The following is a 25,520-nucleotide window of genomic DNA, read 5'->3' on the forward strand; positions in this document are numbered from 1 at the left end:
GCAGGAGTCATCTTCAATCACAAACTGAATTGTTTTCCACATGCACACAAATTGTTCAAGAACTAAAACTGAATAAATATTAAGGGATGAAACCAGAACTGTAACATAGCCCCACACATTGATTAAATGTCCCAATGTGTTACCCAGCCATTGAGGATTTCTCATGTGGAACTGTAAGTTGGAAGTACATAGCTACTTGATTTGACTAGGAGTGGAACAAAGGGAGAAGACAAAAGCAGGAAATTACCCACTGAAAAAATAATAATTAAAAAGAACTATCTGATGTGACTTAGAGAAAATTTCTCCCTGATAAAGGATCATAAGTATTTTGGAGTGGGGAAAAGTGAGAGCAGGAAATCCAATCTTTAACAGTCTCATGACAAATTGATATGGTCTCAGTCAAAAGCAGCAGGCGGTTTCTGCAGCTAGTATTATGAGAAAACCTTTTTTTTTTTTTTTTTTTTGAATAAGCTACCGATTTGTTTACAGGAATAGATTTGTTTGTGTGTAACAGAGTTCTGCTACTTTGACTATGTGAATTATGTGTATTTTGTCCCCTAAAATTACTTGCAGAAAATAATTTATTTGTCTTGGTTTTGGTTTGTTCTGCAGATAGCCTGAGAAATTCAGATGATGAAATTCCATAAGGACATTGGACTTCTTTGAATATATTTAAATATATTTAAAATATATTTCTTCAATTCAAGCATTATCAGAGTCCTAAACCATATTGATTAGCTGGAAGTTGCACTATTGTACTATTACATTGTGTTCTCACAATGGGAAGAAGCGGCTTAAATTCCCTTAGTGTCCCAAATAAATCCCCATCTGGTTAATTAAATAATGACTTCTAACTCAAATCAGTGTCTTACAGTCATAGTTTTGCAATTATTCTAATAGGAAAGTTGTCCTGAGCCCTGTGTGCCTGATGAAATCTATCATGCATTTGAATTCTGTCTATCAGCTACTTAGAAGAAGCCACTTTTGATAAATCTGAAAGCTGAGACTGCAACTGACAAATAATTTGGAGAACAACAAATATTCCAGAAAGAAGCATAGGCTGATTGAAGAACAGAAAAGAAATGAGATTCACTAAGACTGCTGTGAGTTATTCACTGATGACTATTAATAATAAAAATACGCTCAAAATCTTTTGTCTTGAGGTGCTATCCGTGCCTTGCTGAAAACCCACAGCTGATATGGAGCATTGTGAGTTTCTCAAGGAGCTAGACTTGTCTACAGGAAGAAGTTGAATCTCTTTAGCCTAATATAGCAATTGTTAGTTAGTTACAGTGGTGCCAAACACCATAGGGAAACAATCATAATCCAAAATAAGCACTATTCAGACTAAAATATGAATGCTTTTATGCAATACTCCAGACTGGTTTAAATAAATACTTAAAAAAAGTCACATTTTTATTTAAAAGAATGCTATTTGTTCCTTGCTCAATACTTACATTCTTCTGTGACACTGGTAGTAAATTTGGCACAGGAGCTAATCCACATAATTTGAGATTGTGATTTTTGTGCCATTACTCTTGCATTAAACAGTAGAGCCATAATAATCACCTGTGTATAGATAAAACAATGTCCATGTTGACAGTATTTTAAACACAAAGGTACGTTTGTAGAACAAGTTACATGTTGCAATTTCTGTATTGAAGAAGGTAAAATTCTAGAATAGTCACAAGCCAGATATTGCTGTCCATGGTGTTACTTGAAAAAAACCAAGAGAAGAATATCTTTGTGATGTAAAAATTGAAGATGCTTAAGTGTCAAGAAAAACAAAGAGTGTGATTGAGCTGCTCTTCCCATGTTAACTGGCAAAGATTACTAAGACTATAGTGGTTTATGAAGCTTTCTAACAGCATTTACTGAAAGCTTTTCAAGGCAGATGCTTTGGTTAAGCTTCTTCACGTGTGTTTTAAGTTAGTTTGGGTACAGATGAATCATATGTTAATATAATACTAGCTCTAAATGAGTTTCTGAGTATAAAGCCAAAAGTCATTCAGTAGAAACCTGGTCCCCTTTGACTATTGCAGCAAAAAGTCATCAGTTGTGGGAGAAATAAGTATATGAGTGTAGTAATGCATTAGTCACACTGAACACATCATATTATCTCAGCTGAAGGCCTTGTCATCAAATCGCCTAATTTGTAAGAACAACAGGGTCCTGGTAGAATGGTGGGCAAAGTGGGGAAAGTCCATGATGGTTTATTTCACAGAAACACAGAATATGATGAGTAGGAAGAGACCCACAAGGATCATCAAGTCCAACCCTTAGCCGTGCACAGGACCATCTCCAGGAGTCACACCATGTGCCTGAGAGTATCATCCAAATGCTTCTGGAACTCTGACAGCCTTGGTGCTGTGATCACTTCTCTTGGGAGCCTGTTCCAGTGCCCAGCTACCCTCTGGATGAAGAACCTTTTTCTAATATCCAGCCTAAATCTCCCCTGACACAACTTCAGGCCATTCCCTCAGGTCTTGTCACTGGTCACCACAGAGCAGAGATCGGCGCCTGCCTCTCCTCTTCCCCTCCCCAGGAAATTGCAACTGCAATGAGGTCTCCCCTCAGTCTCTTCTTCTCCAGTTTAACAGACCAATTGCCCTCAGCTGCTCCTCATACGGCTTCCCCTCAAGGCCCTTCCCCATCTTCATTGCCTCCTTTGGATACTCTCCAATAGCTTAATATCTTTCTTGTGTTGCAGTGCCCAAAACTGCCACAATATTCAAGGTGAGGCTGCCCCAGATCAGAGCAGACTGGGACAATTCCCTCCCTCAACCAGCTGGCAATGTTTTGCCTAATGCCCCCCAGGACACAGTTGGCCCTCCTGGCTGCCAGGGCAATGCTGATTAATGTCCAACTCACCATTGACCAGAATGCCCAGCTCTTTTTCCCAGCGCTGCTTTCCAGCCTCTCATTCCCCAGTCTGTCCATATATCCAGGGCTGCCTCATCCCAGGTGCATAATCCAGCACTTTCCCTTGTTGAACTTGATATGGTCGGTGATTGCCCAGCCCTCTGATTTGTTGAGGTCTCTCAGCAGGGTCTCTCTGCCTTGGAGGGAGTCAACAGCTCCTCCCAGTTTTGTGTCATCTGCAAACTTGCTCAATGTCCCTTCCAGTCCTGAGTCCAAGTCACTTATGAAGATGTTGCAGAGCACTGGGCCCAAGATGGAGCCCTGTGGAACCCCACTAGTGACAGGTCACCAGTCTCATGTTACTTCGTTCACTACTACCTTCTGTGGTCCACACATTGTGGTCCATGTAGTTATACAGATTCACAGTAGCTGCTGAGGACTGGGTAATTTTAAAGATTAGAGCCCTTCAAAAGGTATTAATACACTGAATTAAACAGATGGAAGAGCAAACATTGAGTTCTGCTGGTGCCATGCCAAGGAAGCATATCTTGTCGAAAATTCTGCAGAGGGCTGTGTGCGACACTGGATTATTATGTTAATTATTGTCTGGGACCAACTCAAGTGTGTGTGTGTGGGGCGGTGGAGGGGACAGGTTCAACTTCAGGAAGATAGTCAACTGTCTGACACTCCAACCCCTGTGAGCTGCACTGGCCACCCCCAGAGCAGGTGTTATTAAAACAGCGACAGAAAGATATTAAGCTATTGGAGAGTATCCAAAGGAGGCAATGAAGATGGGGAAGGGCCTTGAGGGGAAGCAGTATGAGGAGCAGCTGAGGGCAATTGGTCTGTTAAACTGGAGAAGAAGAGACTGAGGGGAGACCTCATTGCAGTTGCAATTTCCTGGGGAGGGGAAGAGGAGAGGCAGGCGCCGATCTCTGCTCTGTGGTGACCAGTGACAAGACCTGAGGGAATGGCCTGAAGTTGTGTCAGGGGAGATTTAGGCTGGATATTAGAAAAAGGTTCTTCATCCAGAGGGTAGCTGGGCACTGGAACAGGCTCCCAAGAGAAGTGATCACAGCACCAAGGCTGTCAGAGTTCCAGAAGCATTTGGATGATACTCTCAGGCACATGGTGTGACTCCTGGAGATGGTCCTGTGCACGGCTAAGGGTTGGACTTGATGATCCTTGTGGGTCTCTTCCTACTCATCATATTCTGTGTTTCTGTGAAGTTGTGTGGGTTAGCGTGGGCTAAATCAATGCTCTGTGGAATATTTTATTTTGGTCGAAACTTACCCTTGAAACTTTTGCCAAGTACTCTTACTTTGCAAAGTTTACTAGTAAAAGTACCCCCTGAGAAAATGTGCGCAGCTTTTCTCCTCTGTGCTCTTTCCTAAGGTGTTAAAAGAACTAAAGGCTCTTCTAATATTGTTGGAGCCTTGTATATTTTTAGAGCAAAACTCCTTTTGGTGAGCTTGTAGCCTGGGGCTTGCCAGAGCCAGTTTACAGACTGCCAGAAAATCAGTGAGCATTTACTGTTAAAAAGTTGTCAAAATACTCTTGTAAAAATAGACTTACTGTGAATAATGATAAAAAACAGGTGAAAAATGTGTACAGCAAATGAGTGAACAGAAAGCTAAATGAGTTAGAAGTGCTTTAAATGACATTTTTGTTTTTGTTAGTTAAAGGGTAGTTTTCTAATTAATTCAAACAGTTGTATAGAAAGTGGAGATATATTTTATGTCTATGTGAAGTTCAGGAGTTTAGAAAAGATAATGATCTTTTGTTAGGGATTCAGAAGATTCTCAAAAACTGTAGAAGCAAATTGTATTCCCACTGCAGGTTTTCCTAGAGCAGACAGTGACATCATAGGTAAGAGATAGTAGTTTGAGGGGAAGCAGGACTCTTGCAACTGGGAGGTGGGTGCTTGCTGTGCCTCATACTGTATTCTTCACCTGAAGAAATCCTGGCATGAGGGAAGGGGAGAGGACCCAAAGTGGGCATGGGGAGGATGCTTGGCTTAGGTGATAAAGAGAGACCACAGAGATTTTTCATGCCTTTTTCTTGGCACACAGGGCTAAATGTTCCATGACTCTGCTGGGTACTGCTCTCATTTGAAGACTCATGATGATAGGGATAAATATTTTAAAAGGCAAGAGTTTGGGAACAGTGCAAACCATGATGATCATGAACCAAAATTAAAATGGCAATTAAAGGAAAAGTTGCTCTTAGAGGTCAGTGTTTTTCTAATTGCAATGGCTTCCTTTAGGAAGGGCCATGGAGTACCTAGTAAATGCACAGCTGTCTGATTGAATCAGTCTGGTGTCTTGATGTGTGCTCATGTGGCTGGAAGAAAGGTCATGTGAAAAATGCCACAAATGTGAAAGAGTGAAAAAACTTACTCATCCCCTTACTCATCTGCATATCAGAAATAAAATAGATGTTTTTTTCTCTCTGCTTCTAGTTATGCTTTTATCTTCCTGCTGCTAAGGCTCACTGGAGAAGAGAAGGCTCCTGGGAGACTTTATTTTGGCCTTTCAATGCTTTAGGGGCGTCTATAAGAAAGATGGGAACAGACTTTTAAGTAGGGCCTGTGGTGGTAGGACAAGGGTTAATTTTGAACTAGGAGAGGATAGATTCAAACTAGATCTAAGGAAGAAAATGTTTACAAAGAGAGTGGGGAAACACTGGCACAGGTTGCCCAGAGAGCTGGTAGGTGACTCATGTCTGGAAACATTCAAGGGCAGGTTGGATGAGGCTCTGAGCAACCTGGTCTAGTTGAAGATGCCTTTGTCTTTGGCAGGAGGCTTGGACCAGATGGCTGTTAAAGGTCCTTTCTATCCCCAACAATTCTCTAACTCTCCTGTGTCCGCAGTTCTTTGCACCTTGTCTGAACATCACATGTAGGTTTTGCAGTTCAGGGGTGGAAATAAGATCAATGATATTACCCAAGTAAGTCAGTCAGTTAATCAATCAATCAGTGAATTGATCACAGTACACTGGTTTCACAGGCATTTCAGAATATCACCTAATTTCTAAACCAGGTCTGATTGATCAGCAACAGCTCGCGGGGTGGTGGTGGGCAAATATTTTCTCACTTAAGAGAAAGTATGTTAAAAAACAGTAGAGGCTTGCTGTAGACGAGCTGGTTAACCTGTTGTTTCCTTTTATTGTTTCTTACTCTTTCTCTTTTTTGCTTTGTTCTGTCACTGTCTATATCTCCACAGCCTGTCATTGTCTATATCTCCTGTCTATATCTTTTAAGCACTTTGCCTTAAAAACTTCTGTACCCTCCAAGCACCATCAATAGTCACCCCTCGGGGAGTAATGTTTCTTTTTCTGTCTTGTCTGGAATTCATACATCAATTTTCTGCCACTCTGCAAACCTTGAGCAAGTTAGTAATTGTACTCCAGGTGACATGAGAGTGAAGTTGCACAGATGAGTTTGTGCACAGTGAATTTTTGCAAAATATACCTGAAAAGTTCTGGAGTATTTTTGCGTCTGAAATACACAGAACAAATTATGTTTGTAGTCTACCAACATTGTCTTAGCCATGAACATGAACAGAATCAATCCCAAGCATATTGACTTGGAAAATGGCTAAAGATTGGTTCCTGATGTAAATATTATTTATTTCTAGCCTATTCTGGGGCATGGATAGGCTTATCTAACAATCTGCCCCATGCTGTCTCAGAGTCTTCTTTCTCTAAGATCCCATTAGTTTTCCTTTCTTTTTTCTCTATGCCTGTCATCATGTCTTTTTATTTAATGATCTTCTCATCATGGGAACCAATGGAAACATTGCATGGGTTGAATGTATTTCTCTCACTCCTTGTTATTTTCAAGGAGGAACTGCTAGAGGGAGTAAAACTTGTGCTGGGTCACTCAAGGGGCTGTGGATCAAATTCCTAAAGGTACCTTGAGGTACTTGTGCAGGTCTTACATCCTGAGTTACCATGACCTATGCATGATTTCTGGGACTGAACTGAGATTCTCCGGGAAAGTTTTCCAGTGTCCCCAGAAGACATTTTTTCCCTTCAGTTTCATGATCAACAGCGGACATGTGTTATTATGACCAAGACATTTTCCCTCATTGTAGAGAAGAAACAGTGGATACTGGGTTATTTAATAGGAGCAGGCCTATTTAATAGGCAAATTAAGTAAAGGAATGATGACTCTGCAGTAGTATGATTTATAAGGTCTGTGCTTTTGTAGGAACAAAAGAGCTGCAAATGCCAACATTACACATTACACTTACTTTATGAGTTTAGGGTTTGTTGTAAGACCTGAAACCCCTGAGCCTAGAGATCAAAGTCAGAGTTTACTCACCTGGGATTTTGATGAGGCAGCTCTTTGAATTTGCTGTTAAGTACATAAACTCTCAGAGAACTTCACATCTTTCCACACCAGCTTCTAAAATGGATAAAATGCCTTCCAACTTTAAAGACCGGTTAAAGAATTTTTACTTGAAAGTAAACTTTCAGACATCCAGATGAAGAATGTCAACATTAAACTCTGGAGTTTCATAACAGATAAATATTGTAAAATATCAGATCTTCTTCAGAGTACAGAGAAGAGTTAGGATTTTATTTTTTTGGTTTTTTTTTTTTTTGTCTTTTATTTTACAAAATTCTTTCCTATTAAATTTCTGCCACTTTATGGAAGGATTTTCCAGTTATGAAAGTTTGTAGTGGTCTTATATTATAATATTTTTTTAACATTTTCGTATTCCAAACCTGAAAATTTCACTTTTCTCTCTTCAAGTTGCTGTCAGTGTAGCTGAGAGATGACATTCAACATCTAATCCAAAAAGGGAATCCCCACCATGAGTTCAAGAATCTGGGTGAAATACTTGGAAAACAGTGGTTTATAATAAAAAAGAAAATTAAGTACAAAGAAATGAGAGAGAAAAAAAAGCAAGGATGTTACAACCTAAGAGAGCTGGAATGCTGATGGTTTTTATCCCAAGTTTGAGGACAGCAAATACATGTGGGCAACAGCAAATTGGGTCCTTGTGGCTGGCAGAAGGTTTGGTTTTTGCTTGTTGTTTTTTGTTTGTTTGTTTTTTTTCTCATGAAATCTTAAGATTTATTTGATATTCTCCTTCTGCCCAATCTGCTTTAGCCTGTTTCGAACCACATACACAGGTAGTGCTGGTAGAGTTGCTCAGTACTGGAATTTGAAGTCTTCTAAAAATACACATTGTATAAGTTTAGCTTTTTGTGAAAGTTAGGTTCACCCATGTTATTTGGCTGAATTTAGCTTTCTAAATTTGCCTATTTTAGACTTGAAATAGGCAGAATTATAATCATTTCACAAGCAGAAATTACCGATCAGGGCTGATTCTATCATGCTAGAAAGTGAAGTCTCAGTTCACTCAAGTGTTTATGCTTGTTATGATTGGGAAAATGAATAATCCTGTTGACTTCACTTCAACCATCCTTTTATCCCACCCCATGGGAGCAGGGGGTCAGAAGACGGGTTTTCAAAACCTTGAGTTATGGCCTATTTCTACTCCTCTCTACAGGTTTTTGTCATGTTTTAAAATTCTTTAAAATACTTTTACCATCATGATAGTGAGTTATGAAGTGGGATTTCTTTTGCAGTCTGAGGTGAACTTTTAAAAAGCCATTCGCAGTTTGTGTTGATTTTCGTTTCTTTTCTGATATTATGCAAGGATTCCTCAATTTTTCTCTTGTAAACAACCAAACAAAGGAAAATCTATTTAGAAATCTATTATGCCATAATTTGCATAGAGACTTGGCTAACTACTTGACCTTAATCTAAGCTCAGTTCTTTTGGGAATTGTTAATGAATGGTATATGGACTTCTATTTCCTTCTCCTATTAGGGATGATGAATCTTTCTGGGTAGAAATTTCATCCATCTGTAGGTATGGAAATCATCATAATGCTCCTTTTGTCTTCTGGTAGTTCAATACTATAAAGGCATCAGTGATGGAAACTAATAAACTAATTTTATTTATGTATAACAGGTATAGCAGATTCTGAACTGAACTTCCTTCTGAATAAGAGAAACTCATTTATGCTTCTGTGCATGAAGTCTTTTTAATCTGTTGACCGAAATATTTTTGTAGGAAGAACCGACCTTGTGTTGAAGGTGAAGTTTGCTGCTTAGGATGTTCATAGTGAAAAAAGGTTCTTAGCATGGTCTATGGAAATTACCTGAAGATATAATTTTGGGAGAGTATTCTGATATTAAGTTTCTGTGGTGTTGCATCACGTCCACCACCCCCCTGCGGCTATGCTATGGTGCCAGGAAGGCTCATTAGTCCTTAGCCTTGATTATTGGCACCTGGGCAGTGAGCTGCCCTTGAGCTTTTCAGAAACACTATCTGCTCCCAGAATTTCTGTTGTCTAATGAGCTCCTGTTTTCTAACAAATAATCTTGAGGCTCTATTTTTCTGTCTGAACAACAGACTGAGTGGACTAATGTTTTTAATATTGGAATATTCAAGGAGATTTCCTTAACTACTGACATGATTGTGTCTGGAATGGAAATTTACTGATGATTAAAGTCAATAATCTCACAACCCTACAAGCAGAGGTCCTAAGTGGGTCGCTTTGAGCCGTCTTGGACTGTGGCAGACTGTGACCAGAAATCCCCCTCTCAGTGGAATGCCTCTGGGAACTCAAACTCTCCAGATGCTGGTTTGTGGAGAACTGTTGCCAAAAGCTGACAATGGAGCCTAGAATGATACTCCCATTCCTTAAAGCTGAACCCTTACCTGTTAAGAAAGTGAAAAGACATGCAGCATGAGTCCTTCACTGAACTTGAGGGGAGTTTATCACCTCAGCTATACCTTTGTACATACTTCTTCATGTCTGAGTACATGTGTGTTATGAATGTTGCCATTTATAATTAAGTTAAATTTATCCTTAAATTAGATTTATGGTTAAGTTAGTGTCATGCTTTTAGAAAATCCTATTGAATAATTTTGTAAGTGTTAAATTAGTCAATTGATTGTTGTGTTGATTAAGTATTGTTATGATTAAGTGCTGCTATCTCCTTTAGCCTTAACCCATTTATAAAGTCTAAGGCTACATTTCTCGAGGGAGTCAACTTAGTGACTCAGTGGGAGAGCCTTGTTTCCTCTTTTGCATCCCTGATTCTTTTTCCTACTTTTGTACTCCCACTCTCCACATAAATCCTTGTAGATTGCTTTCTTTCCATTTTTTCTTTGTGCATTTTATATATCTAGTAAGTAATAGACTGAACCTTGCCATCAAACTTTGTTGTGCTTTTCCAAATTTATATTAAATCTACTTTTGCTGATCCCTTTCTGGTCATTCTTTGAGTGACCTGAAATACTCATTTGCAATGGATGCAAGTATAATGTTATAATGTTTCATTGTGTTTTGCTGGATTTCATAATCATGAGACTCCTTTAGAACATTTATCATTGGTACTAAATTTTTGGATAATCAAGGTGGCTGAAGGTCTTCAAAAACAATCATGAAGTGTTTTAGAAATATATTAGTCACCATGAGTTTTAGTCCATAAGCTGTTATAATGCCTTCACAAATAATCTCTATAATTTTCTTTCTTTTTGAGAATTCTGAAGAAAGTTCATTCCTCTACTGTTCTTGCAACAATTCCAGCTTGCGGGACAACCCCCAGATCTCTTCCACTTCTCTCTGTTTTCCATTTCCTTCCTGGTCCCTTTGTTCTGCATACCCTGCCCTGTTCTGAGAAGGTCTTATCTGAAATTCTTCTGCCCACACTAGGTCCGGATTTAGCACCGCAGGTAGGAGTCTGTCTATTAATACTTATAGCATCTACTTCAAACACACTGTCAGCTCTCCACTGGTTCTTCTGAAGGTGATATTCCAGATGGTAATTTCCCAGGTTTGTTTGTGGGGATGATATCCTGCTGGCTACTGCAAAGACTTTTTCTAATATCCATGTGTCTCGTGTGATCCGTTTTTCTCTCTGATATTTTACCTCATTGAACATTTGCAAATGGAGGGAAAGGATGGTGACCTCTGACCATCAGCTCTTCCTCGAAGGTCTGACTCAGGCAGACATTTTTCCTTTTCCTGATGGATGGTACTTCAGGCTCTCTAGTATATAGACCCAGACATAAAACAGGCTCTGAAAGGCTTTGTTGTTGTTTTTTTTTTTTAAATAGTCTATGTTAGTTTTATTTGTCTAAATAATGCAAAATAGATGGAAATTTTTTAAAGGCCTTAGGTGAATAATGTGATTTAGTGTCCTAACATGCTGTTATCAAGGACAGTTCAGTTCCTTTCATTAATCCACAGCAAGAGAAAGTAATATCAGCCTGAAAATACACAACCAAAGTTGATTTATTAGAACCTTATGACTCACCAACTTCCTTCCCCTTCTCAAAACTGAATTTTGGATTGAAATCTTTTTAGAAAAATTCCTGTAGGCAATAATGAGGGTGTTCTTCATCAATCTGTGATGGATTAGACTTTATAGAGCCCTAATTCCAGCCCTAATTCCTTGCAGTCTAAAGTCTGACTCATGGTTAATTGCTGCTACTTGTTTTTTTTCTCTTGTGTCTCAATTTACCTCTTTTTTTTCTTTAATGAGTGAATGAATATGTCATTCAAGAAACACATGCGCACTCCCTCTCTCTCCCCCCCCTCTCTCTCTTTGAAAAAGAGATTCATTGCTGAGGGGCTAGGGAGTAAAATAAGAACTGAGGATTAGTGACTAGTTATCCTGGAGGTCCAATTTTCCAAGACTGAATACTGAGCTATTTCAGAAAATGAGGCAGTATTGATGCATGTGAAGTGGGAAGGACTAAAATAGAGAGTGCAAATTACTAATTGATTTTGAAGAATTGGACCCTTGCTGAAAACGCCAACATCTTAGGAGGGATAAAATAAAAAAAGAATTAAAATGAAAAGGATTAAGACTTTCTAGCTATATAGCACACTGGAAAATCCAGATTTTTGGCAACAGACAACATCAAAATGACTGCAACTGAGAATTCAGAACAAGCGTAAGTTTTTGTAGGCAGAGATGGGGTTGAGGGATTCTCTGTGGCAGCAGTACGACAGTGATGGATACCAGAGGAATGGCATGCTCTGCAATTAGAGAGGGAGGGAGAACACTTGTGCATTTTGTCTAAAAGCCTGTGCACTAGGCACTGAACTGTCTGCTGTGATTAACTGAGCGAAATAAGTGATTCTGTTTGAAGAGGCCTCTGGGCAGTGCTGTAGTTCGCCCTGTCATAGGTGATCCTGAATGTGAGACAGCAGGTGAAAAACATCTTTCAGATAATTTAGATGATACTGTGCTCCATTCACCATTCTGTAAATCAAACAGAATCCACAGTGGATTTAATGGTGAAGTGCCAATGGAAATGGAACAAGTGGAGGGGATGGAGCAGTCCAGGATCTGGTCCTGTGTCTCTGCTGCAGGAATGTTGTGTTCTCTTCACTCCCAGTGAGGGGAACATAAACTCTGACCAGGCTCTGGGCTTTGTTGTTCCCACTTCCATCAAGACAGAAGGATGTTTGGGTGGAGGGTCACATGTTGGTCTCCTTCACACCTGTTTGCACTGCTGCAACCAACAGGCACTTTGCTGAGCACCTCTGCACACAAAAGGTTTTATGAAAGTCAGCTGGGTCTGGCATCCTTGTCTTCATTTTCAGTCTTTCATCTTTTACTGTGTTGCCTACATTCAAGCAGTTACCTGAGAAAGGCATTACAGACATCAGCTCTTACCCAAACTATTACTTCTTACATGACAAGTATGTTGCCTTGCCTACTAAAGTCTCTGGAAATGATGCTACCTGAGTGTGCTGAGCACAAACCTGATGGTAAAATGATGGAAAAGCAGTGCAAATCTGTAATTTTTCCATCATGAATTATTCAAGTCACAAACAGGAAACCTGTGTATAAAGTCAGCTAAACACAATTGTTCATTTAGGAAGAGAACTCAGTCATGTGAACACTTACCATATGGCTCCCACTAGAAGAAGCAGAAATCCAGAGATCCAGAGCCTTGTTTTCTCCTGGTGTACACAGGCCTAGATACATTGACTTTAATGAAGTTGCAGTTTACATGAGCTCAAGGTTTGCATTCTTTCCTTTGAGAGATTTTGTTGTTGTTTCTCTACTGACCCACTTATTCTTCTTTATGAGGGTGAGAATGTGGTTTTAAATACAGGCTCATAGTCTCTCCTCTTCAATTATTTTGGGTTTTGTCTCTTCTAATCCATAACATGAATATTTCATAGAGGACACTAGATATTTTGTGCTTGCTTTTTATTCAAGGTGTCCTAGTTAGAACAGCTGGGACCAGTTTATCACTGGATGGGTGTAACCCAAAACTGTGTATTCTATAGTCTTCCATGCCATTTCCCAGAAACTGTTATCAATGAACCATTTACACCATCTGCACATAGAGCCTGACTCCTCAGGCTATAAACTAGGTGTTAAGAGGCCTGCGAGATAGGAGTTGCTTTTGTCCTCACACCCATTAAGGAACCCCCGCTCCTGCCCTGAGGGAGGTACTGAGCATTCCTGCCTGAACTGGAGGATATATAATCTTGGAGTCTTGGGACTTTTTTAACCACTCATGGGATCCAGCGGAAGACTGTAAACCACTGCTCTCAACCAGACTGCCGACCACCACTCTCGACTGGACTGCAATCCCCACTCTTGACCAGACTGCAACAGCACTCTCATCAACAGGTTTTCCCCTCTCCTTTTACTTTGGACTCAGAGGGGCCAAAGAACACCACTCTGTTCATGCTCCAGGGTGCTGGGTTTTGTGGGTTAAAACCACTTTTTTGTCTGTATAATCGTACTTATTGTATTATTTTATTAAATTGTTATTCTGACTTATAATCTCTCTTTTGGGTTGAGTTCATTTCCCCTGCTGATTTACCTTTAAGCCAGCACACAAGGGAATTCAGATGTTTCAACAACAAGAAAAGGGGCTGGAAAATATTACTAATATAATGGTTATAATGTTTACTACAACATATTTAGACTAGGAGGGACTCACAGCAGCTTGTTTCAGAGGACTAAACATCTTTTAAGATTAGCAGTTCCTATATTGAAAACGAGTGGTAAGTTATTACAATGGGTTCTGGTTGTCCTCCTCCTAACCTTTCCAGCACTACCCGGTGCCATATAATTATTTTTCAGAACATGGTCCCCCTCTTTAATTTCTCTCTGGCACAGACATTTCGTGCCCTGTGTTATTTGAGAGCACTGTGAGACCAGGATGGCTTTTTGGGCTTACTGAAGGATTTCTCTCATGGCCTCATGAAGGTGGGCAGTAAACAGTGGGCTGCATGTTGGAAGCTCTGGTTCTAGGAGCTTTCCATGTTCTGTTTTGCCTGGATCCAGGTTACACCTTCAAAAGGTATGAAGATTAGTGAATTGTACTAATTTATGAGAGGTCTAATAGCATATTGGGGATGGAGATGCAGTTAATAATAATTGAAACTTTCTTGGAATGTGATGGGACAATTCCACATATTTTTACTGCAAAAGAATGAACTTCCTTCAATAGTCCTTAGTTAAGCAAGCAAGGACATTAAAGAATAAGATTCCGTCTGAATGCATTGACTTAAGGGATGATTCACTACAATTTTTCCTGAACTGCTGGTTGGGCAAGACAGCCCATAGCCAGCAAAATGTATTTTAAGCCATGCCAGGTAATCCAGGCTCAGTAGCATTGCTACTAAATATTCCTGTCTTCACCTAAGAAAAATTGCCCAGGATGTTAATCTGTAAAGAAGACAAACATGACCACACATAAGATAAATCTGTGCTATCTCCAAGGGCAGTGTTTCAATGTCAAACATTTGTGTCTGTTCAGTTCTTAACAAGCAGTGGGCTTGCTGAGAAGGTTTAAGAGTATATAGAAAGATTCTCAGTCATAAGATACATTCTTTGCAGTTCACTAAGGAAGAATTTTTGAGATAGGAAAGGCAGAACCACATGCAAACACGAGTCCTTGTAAGTGCTGCAACTTTGTGTGCCACCAAGTGTAGGAACAGGCTGCAGGTGAGAAGACTGAGGAGCTGAGCTGCACAAAACCCATCTCTGATGATGGCACCTGGAGAAGGTGACACCAAACTGAATGGAGCCCTGGGTAGGACTTTAAATAACTGGAGGGATTTAAAAATGTGTATATGTGGCACACAGGGACATGGTTTAGTTGGGGGCTTGGCAGTGCTGTGTTAGCAGTTGGACTTAATGATCTGAGAAGTCTTTTCCAGCCTCAGTGACTTTGGGAATCTGTGAGTCTGTCATTCAAATCACACCAGCTATGCAAGTACCTGCCACGGGGCAAAGAATTTTACTCTTCCCATCTTCTCAAAAAATCAGGAGGAGTGCTGTGACTGTTCTTCACTGCAACAACAAAGAGCAGGAGGGGTGCACACTGGGGAGAAAGGTCACACTGGTGGAACAGCTTCCCAAGTCCTGTGGCATCAGTGAAAATGGGCAGGCTGAATGAGGGAAACAAAAGGGGAAAAACTAGGATACTATTTAGTATCCTATTGCTAGGAGACTATTCCTAGAATCTCCATACAGATTCCTGAATAGGAAAGCAAGGACATAGTTCAGATTTTGGAACTCTGTCAATACCAACAGCGTGTTAAAGAAAACATAGAATAGAAGACCTATGGGTAACTGCAACATCACTCTGGTTTGATACACAATACAGTTGGCATACCATTCATGTCAGGAAAAACCTGACTACTTGGGTTAATGACAGCCTTTAGTATTAAAACAATAGGAATTTTACACTTCCAGTTTTGCTTTTCTTGTTTAATTTTTGTTCTTTAATAATGAAGCTAACCTAATAATTTAATTTTATTTCCAAGAAAAATGTGTGTTTGGATGCACAGTAATTCAATATTGTTTGCATCTTGCACAGATCCAGGAACAAACCAACTTTATTATTAAAACACAAAAGTGTATTTTTTTCCTCCTTGTTTGAATAGCATACAATTTTGCTGATGACATTTTGTAAAACCTAAACAAATGGGGCTTGAAATAACCTGCTACATGTTTGTTTCTGATGTGTGAAGTAGGTGAGAGCATCATGGTTAGTAAATAAGTGAATTTTTCACCATTATGCATTAAATCTGCATGTGAAATTCAGTTCCTGTACAATACTTTAACCAGATGAATCTGTCTTTTCTGCTGACTACAACAAAGATTGCTGTTTGGTAGACAAAAGACAGCCATAGCTTGGTTTCAGAAAGGACAAGTGAAAGTGTGGCTTTGCAAATTGTCTTTCATCATTACCATGGTTTTGCTTCTGCAAATGGGAAAGGGAAGACAGGAAGTGTCGGGGTCAACAACAGGTCTGTCAGAAGGAAGTAAGAAGGTGGAAGACAGGAAGTAGAAAAACAGACTTCCTGGACTTTCTGCAAGTCACCATGACTCTGCTTTAGCCAGATCATCATGACTTGGCAAAAGCTGTATCAGCATGACTATGCTATTTGGCAGCCAATCCTAAAGTATGTGTGCATATTAGCACCAATAGTAGGTTGACATGTGCATGGCCTGATGTATGTGTACAGGAAAGTACCAATAGTAGTCTGACGTGTATGGCCTGATGTATGTTTACATGAAGGCACCAAATAGTAAGTTGACATGTGTGTTGTGTGAAAAGTATAAATGTCTGCAATCTATTGCAATAAAAATCTTCCAGCCTTTTTGCTATCCTATCCCTACTTTGGAAGAAGATTCTATGTCGCTTTGGCCGTCTCAACAGTGACATTTGGCGATGAGGATGTGATTGCAGCGTTGAAGAAGATTTATCTCCAACTCTGAGAAAGAGTTCGAAGGGATTCCTCTCCGAGAGAGAGGGGGGAGAGGTGACTTCTATCCTAGAGAGAGAAAGAGCAGAGATTTTCTCTCCTAGAGAGAGAGGACTCGTGGGTTGATGCACGAGGGAGATGGCAGCCCAATGAAGCTTTGAGAGCAGTGGTAGTTCTGCCAAAAAGATCCGGATTTAAGACTTTATCGACCCCTTGTTAGGTAAGATATCGGGGGGAGCCATCAGGAACAAAAATTATAACAATGGGACAACATATAACTAAAGATGAAAATGTAGTTTTATCTACATGGAAAACCCTCCTTAACCATCAAAGTGTCAAGGTTAATGATTTTGAATTACGACATGTGCTGTTATGGTGCTAAAGATAAGACTTTGAAATGACTACGTTAAGTTGCATTTCGTGTGTCTACCTGACACTTGCTCTGTGAGACTTTGAAAGATTTAGAAGCGCGCGGGAGGCAACAATCTATGCAATAATTCACATAAGAACCAAACTCTGAAATGCAACTACCCAGAAAGATAAGCAGGCTGTCAGCATACTGGAAATGTAAGCCTCCAAGCCAGAAAAATGTAGAAAAACCTAATAATTTACTCCTGAAAGCAAGAAAAATGGTTTTTCCACCAGGTGACTCCACCAAGAAAATAACAAAGGAGAGAAATTCAAATTGAAACGTAGAGGTAAATGGAGAGGGACAGAAAAAGAAAGGTAAAAAACCCTCCCTTGCGAAATTCAGCCTTACCAGGGAGAGAAATAAAGTGTATTTCACACAGTAAAGACAATTTGGGCAAGAACCCAAACTTCCCCCAACTGAATCCACAAAAAGTTTAAAATACCAGTTTCTCGGAGAGCTAGGGAAGAAGTAAAACTCTCCTGCTTTATAGAAACTATAATTTTGCAACCTTCTGATTAGAGAAAGAAATCATCTTACAGATTCATAAGATGGTCTTACTAACTGTTTTTTGAAGTTGTTTATCTAAATAGCCAAAATTGTTTTAAGATACATGCATAAATGTAATAGAGAAGTAGAGTTTTTAAAGTTTTTTTTAGTGACTACTGATAAGAAATTCCACAGTGTGTGAGAAGAGCAACTTTCCACCAGAGCAAAGCAGAGATAATAATAGACACAGCTGTACCTGTCTTCCCTCTCCTTCTCCCCCATGCAGACAGTTGTGTAAACAACCTTTCATTGCTTCTGTATTTTACAGACAAGTTTTTAGAGATTACTAAAATACCTTTAAGGTAGACTAATTTAATAAAATACCTAGTTCCAAGATATCTTATTTGACAAGGGCAATTTTTGCCAGAGAAAAAAGAAAAAAAAAATAAACTGTTTTAACTTGAGATTTCTACCTTCGTGGGGAAAGAAATAAGATCTGAAGAGATAACATAGAGAATTGCCTAAAAGATAACCTTTTAAATTTAAACTGTTGCCTAGTAAGTGAACAGAGGAAATCAAAACCTTTTTTTACCTTTTATAGCAACAAGCAAGAAACAAAACTATGTAAACTTTTTGATAAACTTAATTTTTCTGTTCTCTTCTCAGTAGAGCATATACCAGAAAGACTGAGAGGTAGAAATTGTTTCTTAGACAATTTTTTTAACGCAAATTGTTGCTGAAAACCAGAAAACATTCTAAAAACTCTAATGCTTTCAAAACTATGAAGTTTTCTAAGAGAAACAAAAAAGTACAAATATTCTTTCACTCAAAAGTATTTTATTAGAAAAGATAAAAACACGAATAACAAACTCAAAAATAGAACACAATTGATTATTAATTACAGACTTACATTGATTTGTTTAGGTTTATTATATTTAAGAATTCAAAAAACAAATTCTACCTATAGATTCTATAAAATACAAATATACATAATTTTAAAGGTATCTAAAATTGTCTTGAACTACATCTGTTCTAGTCTCTGCTAAGCAACGGAAGTGTATCCCTGTTATCAAGCAACAACCCTAATCCCCTGGCATGCTCCTATGGGCAGGATCCTAGTTTAGAGCAACCTGAAAACTGGATAACACTGCTTATATCTGGGGAGGTGTGATTGTTCTCCAGTTTCATTCTTTTGCGTCCAGAGAGACAGAATTCTGCCCTATAAATTACTGTGAATCCTTACATTAGAAATGACAAATACATTGTCTGTGTCTAGTGATTTAATTGACCTTCATGACAACCAAGGCCTGCCTCCTCCAGAACCAAACATCAGCAACTCATGTCCAGCTAATCTTCCTAATGTAAAAAGGGAACTCACAGACTCAGAAGCAAGAGTGTTGATTAAAGAGAGACAAAAGAAAGACAACCACAACTTGAATGAACGAAGAAGAAGGTTTGATATTAATAATAATTTAAAAGAACTGCACACTTTGATACCCAAATCAAATGACCCAAATATACTCTGGGATAAGACAACGATCCTAAAAGCCTCAGTGGATTACATCTGTAAACTGCAGAGAGACTGGTAGTGCACAAAAGAACTAGAAAACAATCTGAAGAAGTTAGAACATGCCAACAACCACTTGCTGCTCAGAATACAGAAACTTGAGATGCAAGCTCAAGCATATGGACTGTCTCTTGCTCCATCTACAAACCTTTATTCCCCTGATATGATCAACACAGTCATCAAACAAGAGCCTGTGCTGGACAACTACACCCAAAACATAATGCCACACCACGCAAACCTGTCCTGCACCACCATCACCCTCGACTTCACCAACAGCACTGACACCTTCAGTGACAACCTCGGGAATGTAACTGAACCAACTGGCACTTACAGTGTTCCTGTGAAAATGAGATCCAGACTGGAAGATATCCTAATGAACGATAAATACTAGAAATACTGTTCAAATCCCAAGCTGTGTGACTTAATAATAAAAAAATAAAGGAGATAAAAATATATTTTATCCAATCATATAAATGGACTCTTATCCATGGAGCCAAAACAGAATGAAAACAGCCCTAACCAAAGAGACATAAAAGACTCCTTAAATATTTTTAGCTCAATATTACTAAGTCACCCTTACTGTAAAAATCCTCTCAAAGAGCCTTCACCAGAAAATGTAGAACTGAAATCAGAAACTCACGAGGGAGACAAAAGGGACAATCAGAAAACTTCTCGAGTAACTGATGAGCAATTGGCAAGGTGGCTTTGTAAATTTCTAGATGAATTTATAAAGAAATATGGCAGTTTAATACCTCTGTAAAAAAGATGTCATAGAGAGATTAAAAGAAGTCTTTAATGAAGATTTCTCCCACAGAAAATCTTTTATCACCAGGGAAATCATGAAATACTAAGAAAAATATCCAAAACCCTCCACTTGCAATTTCCAATTCTCCTATAATAAACACATGCTGGATATGGATAATTTAACTACACTGGAAGACCAAAACTGGCTAAATGATCAGATAATTAACATGTATGGTGAACTCATCATGAATGCAGTCCCTGCAAATGTTCATTTCTTTAACAGTTTTTTCATGGACAACTCGTAACCAAAGGATATAATGGAGTAAAACGATAGACTAAAAAGGTGGACTTATTCAAAAAGACTCTCTTATTAATTCCTATTCACCTGGAAGTCCACTGGTCCCTCATTGCTGTGAACATCCCCAATCAAACTATTTCATTTTATGATTCCCAAGACATTAATTTTCAATTTTGTGTAGAAAACATTCAACAGTATCTGCTGACTGAAGCAAAGGAGAAGAATCACCCCAAGTTCCTTCAAAGTTGGCAAACTACTGTGACAAAGTGCATTCCACAAAAGAAAAATGACAGTGACTGTGGAGTTTTTGTACTCCAATACTGCAAGTGCCTCGCCTTAGACCAGCCTTTTCAGTTCTCCCAAGAAGATATGCCCCGAGTGAGGAAAAGAATTTACAGGGAGCTATGTGAACACCAACTTTTCATTTCACGGCTAGGCTTTGCGAACGAAGATTTGGGAAGGCTCTATCCACATTTGCTACAGGCACGCTGGTGGCTTATGAGGCCAATACGTGACAGACATATCCGATTGCAAAAGGCACAGCAGAAAGACTCCTTAGATGGTGTATTCTGCAATACACGCTTCTTTCTGCGTTGCCTTTTTTCCTCAAGAGTGATCCTGCGTGTGTTCTCAAAGGAGACAGCTGCGTTATAGATGGTGTGTCTCCAGGCCTCCCAATTTGAGGCCAGAGTAGACCAGTTATGTTGATCAATATGGCCAAGGCTGAGATGTTGTTTCAGGGAGTCCTTGTATCTTCTCTTCGGGGCTCCTCTCATGCAGCAGCCAGTGGCAAGTTCACCATAGCGGACCGTGGGGGTCCACCGACCAGCAGGAGGGAGAGCGGCACAATCCCATATGAAATGTCGCAGGTGAGCAGTGTGCCTGAAGATATGTGGAAACACAGTGGGGGAAGGATAAGGTCAGGGTGGATAGTGGGTTCTTTTAGAATAATGGGGGTCCCCACCAGGCTGGGGCCATGAAAGGCACCCCCGCCTGGATGGGTACTGGGGTCAGAATGATTGCTTTGTTTGTTTTGTCTGTCTGTTTTTGGTTCTCCTGTGGCTACTGCCCAGGTTCAGTATGTTCTGGATATACTTGCTTTGCTCTGTTACATCCTGAAATGGTGGACAGGACAGAACACCAACTAATAGACTAATAAAATGCAGCCAACCTAATTTATCTAATATTTCTGACAAGTTGCTGCTAGTGTTTGTGTACTTGAATTTCTGAAAACTTCCAAAAATTTTCAGCAATTCTCAGCTGAGCGATGTGATCACTGTCGTTACCTCAATTTTTTGATAAATTCTTTAACTGACAGAACATAACAGAGCTACCATGGAGTATTTCTGCTGTCAGTTTAGTTCTCTTATGTTCTCAGCATGCATACAACTAAAACCATAACACTGTAGATTTAGTGTACCTTTGAGATGTAACTAGAAATAGCAAATAAGGGTGAATTTGTCTAGAAACATAAAAATGCATAGTATGTTTTCTGATGCAATAATACTTTGAATCAATAACAGATAATAGTTGTAGTAGTGAAATTTAGAAACAACTTGAGTGCGTTTCAGTTAGAAGCTAAAAGTGTACGGGCATTACTTTCTTATGTTCTTTTAACTCAAATAGGTAGAAGTTTCTACCTCACTCATAGAACAAGTTATTATCAGAAAAGCATTTTACACATCAAATGAACCTTTTAAATAAAAAAAAAAGGGAAAAGAGACTATGTATGCGCATAAACAGATGCTAACTCAGAATAGATCTCATTTAAGTTTGTTTGTTAGGCCTTATAATAATTCCTCTTTAAACCACATACAATTGTTAAATGTGACTACCAAAATTGACAAACTGGAAAGTACAGAGCCAATAACTTCTTGGTATGTAAAATGTGTAATTAAAGTGTGGAAGTATAATGGAAATTCTGGTTCTGTGTGAGTGAAGAATGGCTGAAGTGACCACCAATGAATGACTGGAAATAGATTGAATGAGAGAGAGAGACTATATAGATATGTATGTGTGTAAACTTAAAAATACTTTATATTAGAGTGTTAAGATTTTAAGAAAGTGTGTTACATGAATCAGTCAGACCATAGCGAGTCCTTATTCTAGATAGATAAACTCTCTAACTTTTTTCTTGGTGAAATGTTGTTATTCATCCTTATTACAGGATGCTGTATGTCTTCTTAACTTTAAATCAAGAGTTGTCAATACTGATGCCTTGCTTGATCAGCCTGTTGCAAAGGGCCCTGCAATAGACCGTCAAGGTAATCTTTGTGGTATAAACACAAAAAAGGGAAATTGTCGGGGTTAACAACAGGTCTGTCAAAAGGAAGAAAGAGGGTGGAAGACAGGAAGTAGAAAAACAGACTTCCTGGACTTTCTGCAAGTCACCATGACTCTGCTTTAGCCAGATCATCATGACTTGGCAAAAGCTGTTCAGCATGACTCTGCTATTTGGCAGCCAATCCTAAAGTATGTGTGCATATTAGCACCAATAGTAGGTTGACATGTGTATGGCCTGATGTATGTTTACATGAAGGCACCAAATAGTAAGTTGACGTGTGTTGTGTGAAAAGTATAAATATCTGCAACCTGTTGCAATAAAAATCTTCCAACCCTTTTGCTATCCTGTCTCTACTTTGGAAGAAGATTCTATGTCGCTTTGGCCATCTCAACAGCGACAGGGAAGAATAAGGAGACAGCAAGTCCTTGTTGCTTGCTGAGGTCTGATGCCTTTCCTCAGACTCTTGACTCTCATGTGGGCAGTGGTAAGGATTTGGACACAAGACCTGCATGCTTTTATGGTGTGACAGGGAACCTAATTTGTTCCCATATGTGAGGTTTCCTGTCATGATCCTGCTCCATTATCTGATCCGGGCTGGTAGGAAAGGGGGTTCTGCCACTCTACTTGCCTTGGAATGAAGCCATTGCTAACCAAACATCTCCCTTTGTGGATGCAGGTGAATCCAGGAAGTACATGAAAAATTCATTCTGACGTAAATTAAACACAATTTGTTCGAAGTTCCACACCATCCTCTAGACTGGAGAAAATGTGCGTGTGTGGGTAATTCTGAGCCCAGCTTGGTATAAGCAATTGGAAGCATATAGTGACAGCACTTCTGTCAAAGTTTTACTTAGAAGTAAGAAATCACAGCAAAAATTGCCTGGGAACCTCAATTCACATCCAGATTTGCACCTAAATTTTGTGTCTGTTTTTTTTGCCCTCCTATGTTCCTTATGGTGAGCCCAGTAAAACAAAACAAACAATAAATTCTGGCTTTCTGGAACATCTATTATTAGAATCACATGCCTTTCTTACATTTTAAAATATTTTCCTCTACCAACTCTCATGTGGACTGAGACTGAAGAAGACTTTTCTGAGTTCATTATAAATCTAATGGGAAAACAGCAACTCAGTACACTCAGTCACCATCAGACGAAACAAAGTGTGATGGCAATACATGAAAGAATAAAACAGAAAACATATTCTGACATTCAGAGAGAAAACAGCAAAAGCTATGTATTACCTTTTCTATGTTGTGAAAGGTCAAATTCCAGAGTGATTACAAACCAGAGATTGGTGTTACTTGAATAAAACCAAGAGGAGAGGGTGACCCTGTGTCTTCGTAACCTGCAAACTGAAGACTCTGAAGAATCAGGGAAAACAAAGAGTGTGATTTGTGGTGGTTTGAAACTCCCAAGAATCTAATTTTTAAGTGCAAGTCCCCCTCCCACAGTTTTCCCCTGTGAGAGGGTTTAGTGATGGTATGGACTTGATATCTTTTTCACCTCATGTGGAGAGTTTTCAGACAAAACGCAATCATTCATTATTGGGGGAAGGGGAAAATATTTACAAAGGTTTATTTACACCCACATATATATTTACATTAAATTAAATTTCTCTTTCTCTTCAATAAAAGTCCAAGAAGAAAAGAGAAAAGTCTTTCTGTCACTTCTCAGGCCACAGTTCCTTCATTTCAGTTTTCTTGTGGCACTGGTTAGTGTCCTCCATTTTCCTGAAGCAGCAGCTTTAAGTATGGCAATCAGGATTTTGGTTCTTCGTGGAAATTCCAGCCCTGAGCCTGAGCCTTCAGGGGATTTCCTTGTAGATCTTCACTCCTCTTGGGTTAGAACATTGAAGGCAGCTTTCAGTTCAGTCTTACCAAAGCTCTTTTGATCTGTCTCAACTTGACAGCTTGATAGAAGCAGCAGCAGCAACAGCAGAGGGCACGACTACCTCCTCCGCATTCCGTCCTGGCTCAGCTTTCAGGACAAGTCTGGGTTTTTCAACCTCTTTCTCTCTCTCTCTAGCTACTGCTGCATTTCGGGACTCCCTAAGGGTTTGGAAGTCCACCCCTCCTCTTCAGGAAGTCTCTGGGGTTTGGGAAAGTAATACAGTCTTACCCCAAACCAGCTCTGTTGAGTTTTCCTCTGTTTTGTTGCCAGCTCTCCCTCCTGCAGGAACATCTCTGTGTCTTTCAGCCGGCTTCACGTTATCTCACTGCTACTGGCTATCTTTTGGCTTTTAGCCATCGCTGTCTCTGTTCAGGACTGCTCTGCTGCCGCTTTCAATGTCTTCTGCTGCTGCTGACAGTAAGAAAACTTTTCCAGCTCTTGATTACGGGACCCGCTCCAGCTTTGACACTATACTGGGTCTCCCGTAGCCTCAGCTGAGGGCTGGGGGCCCTTGGCCCCCAGAGGGGCTCACTGGCCCCCTGCCTCCTCATGGCTCAGATCATGGCTACCTACCTTCTAAACTATCTTCACACCCTTCTCGTCCGTTTCTGTGGGTATGTAATTTCCGTAGGGCGCACATGGACTATTGATTGGTCCAGTATTATCAGTGGGGCAAACCATTACTACCTCAGAGAAAAGGTTTTTCAAACCACCACAGTGATTGAGCTGCTTTTCCCAGGTCAACTGGCAAAGCTTACTGAGGTCATGGTGCTTTAGGAAGTTTTCTGACAGAATTTGCTGTAAGCTTTTAAGGGCAGATGCTTTGGTTACATTCAGTAACTTCTAACCACTGGTGTGCCAGTTTACTCAGATTTCATGCTGAGGTAAAAAGACAATAGAGGCATTTAGAGTCTATTGAAATAAATGCCCTACACACGCTTGACTTGAGTGGAAAAGCTGGACTGTGAGTTTACAGCACATCTTTTCATGCAAGTTAGAGCTTCGTGTGTTCTTTCAACCTGATTCTTAAACCAGCAGTTCCAGACAAAATGAGACTGAAAAAATATTATACAGCTTGTTTCTCTTGTTTCAGAGTCTCTGTATCTTTAATGAAATTATAAGTTAATATACAGGTTTATCCCCTCTGTTTTCTTACCTGTCTGGATATAGACACGAACAAAGTCATAC

The 25,520-nt window shown here is 39.6% G+C and overlaps 1 protein-coding gene and 1 pseudogene across 1 annotated transcript; both read left to right on the plus strand.

The window, feature by feature from the left end:
* The first annotated feature begins 18,651 nt into the window (after positions 1-18,651).
* On the plus strand, positions 18,652-19,505 carry LOC127468900 (microphthalmia-associated transcription factor-like; annotated as a pseudogene).
* A 96-nt stretch (positions 19,506-19,601) lies between these two features.
* On the plus strand, positions 19,602-20,949 carry LOC127468901 (sentrin-specific protease 5-like). Its single transcript, XM_051782532.1, is given in 3 exon segments — positions 19,602-19,870; positions 19,872-20,152; positions 20,155-20,949. Coding segments are annotated over 3 exon segments (1,206 nt in total). The 3' UTR covers positions 20,811-20,949.
* The last annotated feature ends 4,571 nt before the right edge of the window (positions 20,950-25,520 follow it).

This window comes from Manacus candei, unplaced genomic scaffold, assembly GCF_025592945.1.
Source record: "Manacus candei isolate 608988 ecotype Guabito, Panama unplaced genomic scaffold, ASM2559294v1 h1tg000016l, whole genome shotgun sequence".
In the NCBI taxonomy this organism is placed as follows: domain Eukaryota; kingdom Metazoa; phylum Chordata; class Aves; order Passeriformes; family Pipridae; genus Manacus; species Manacus candei.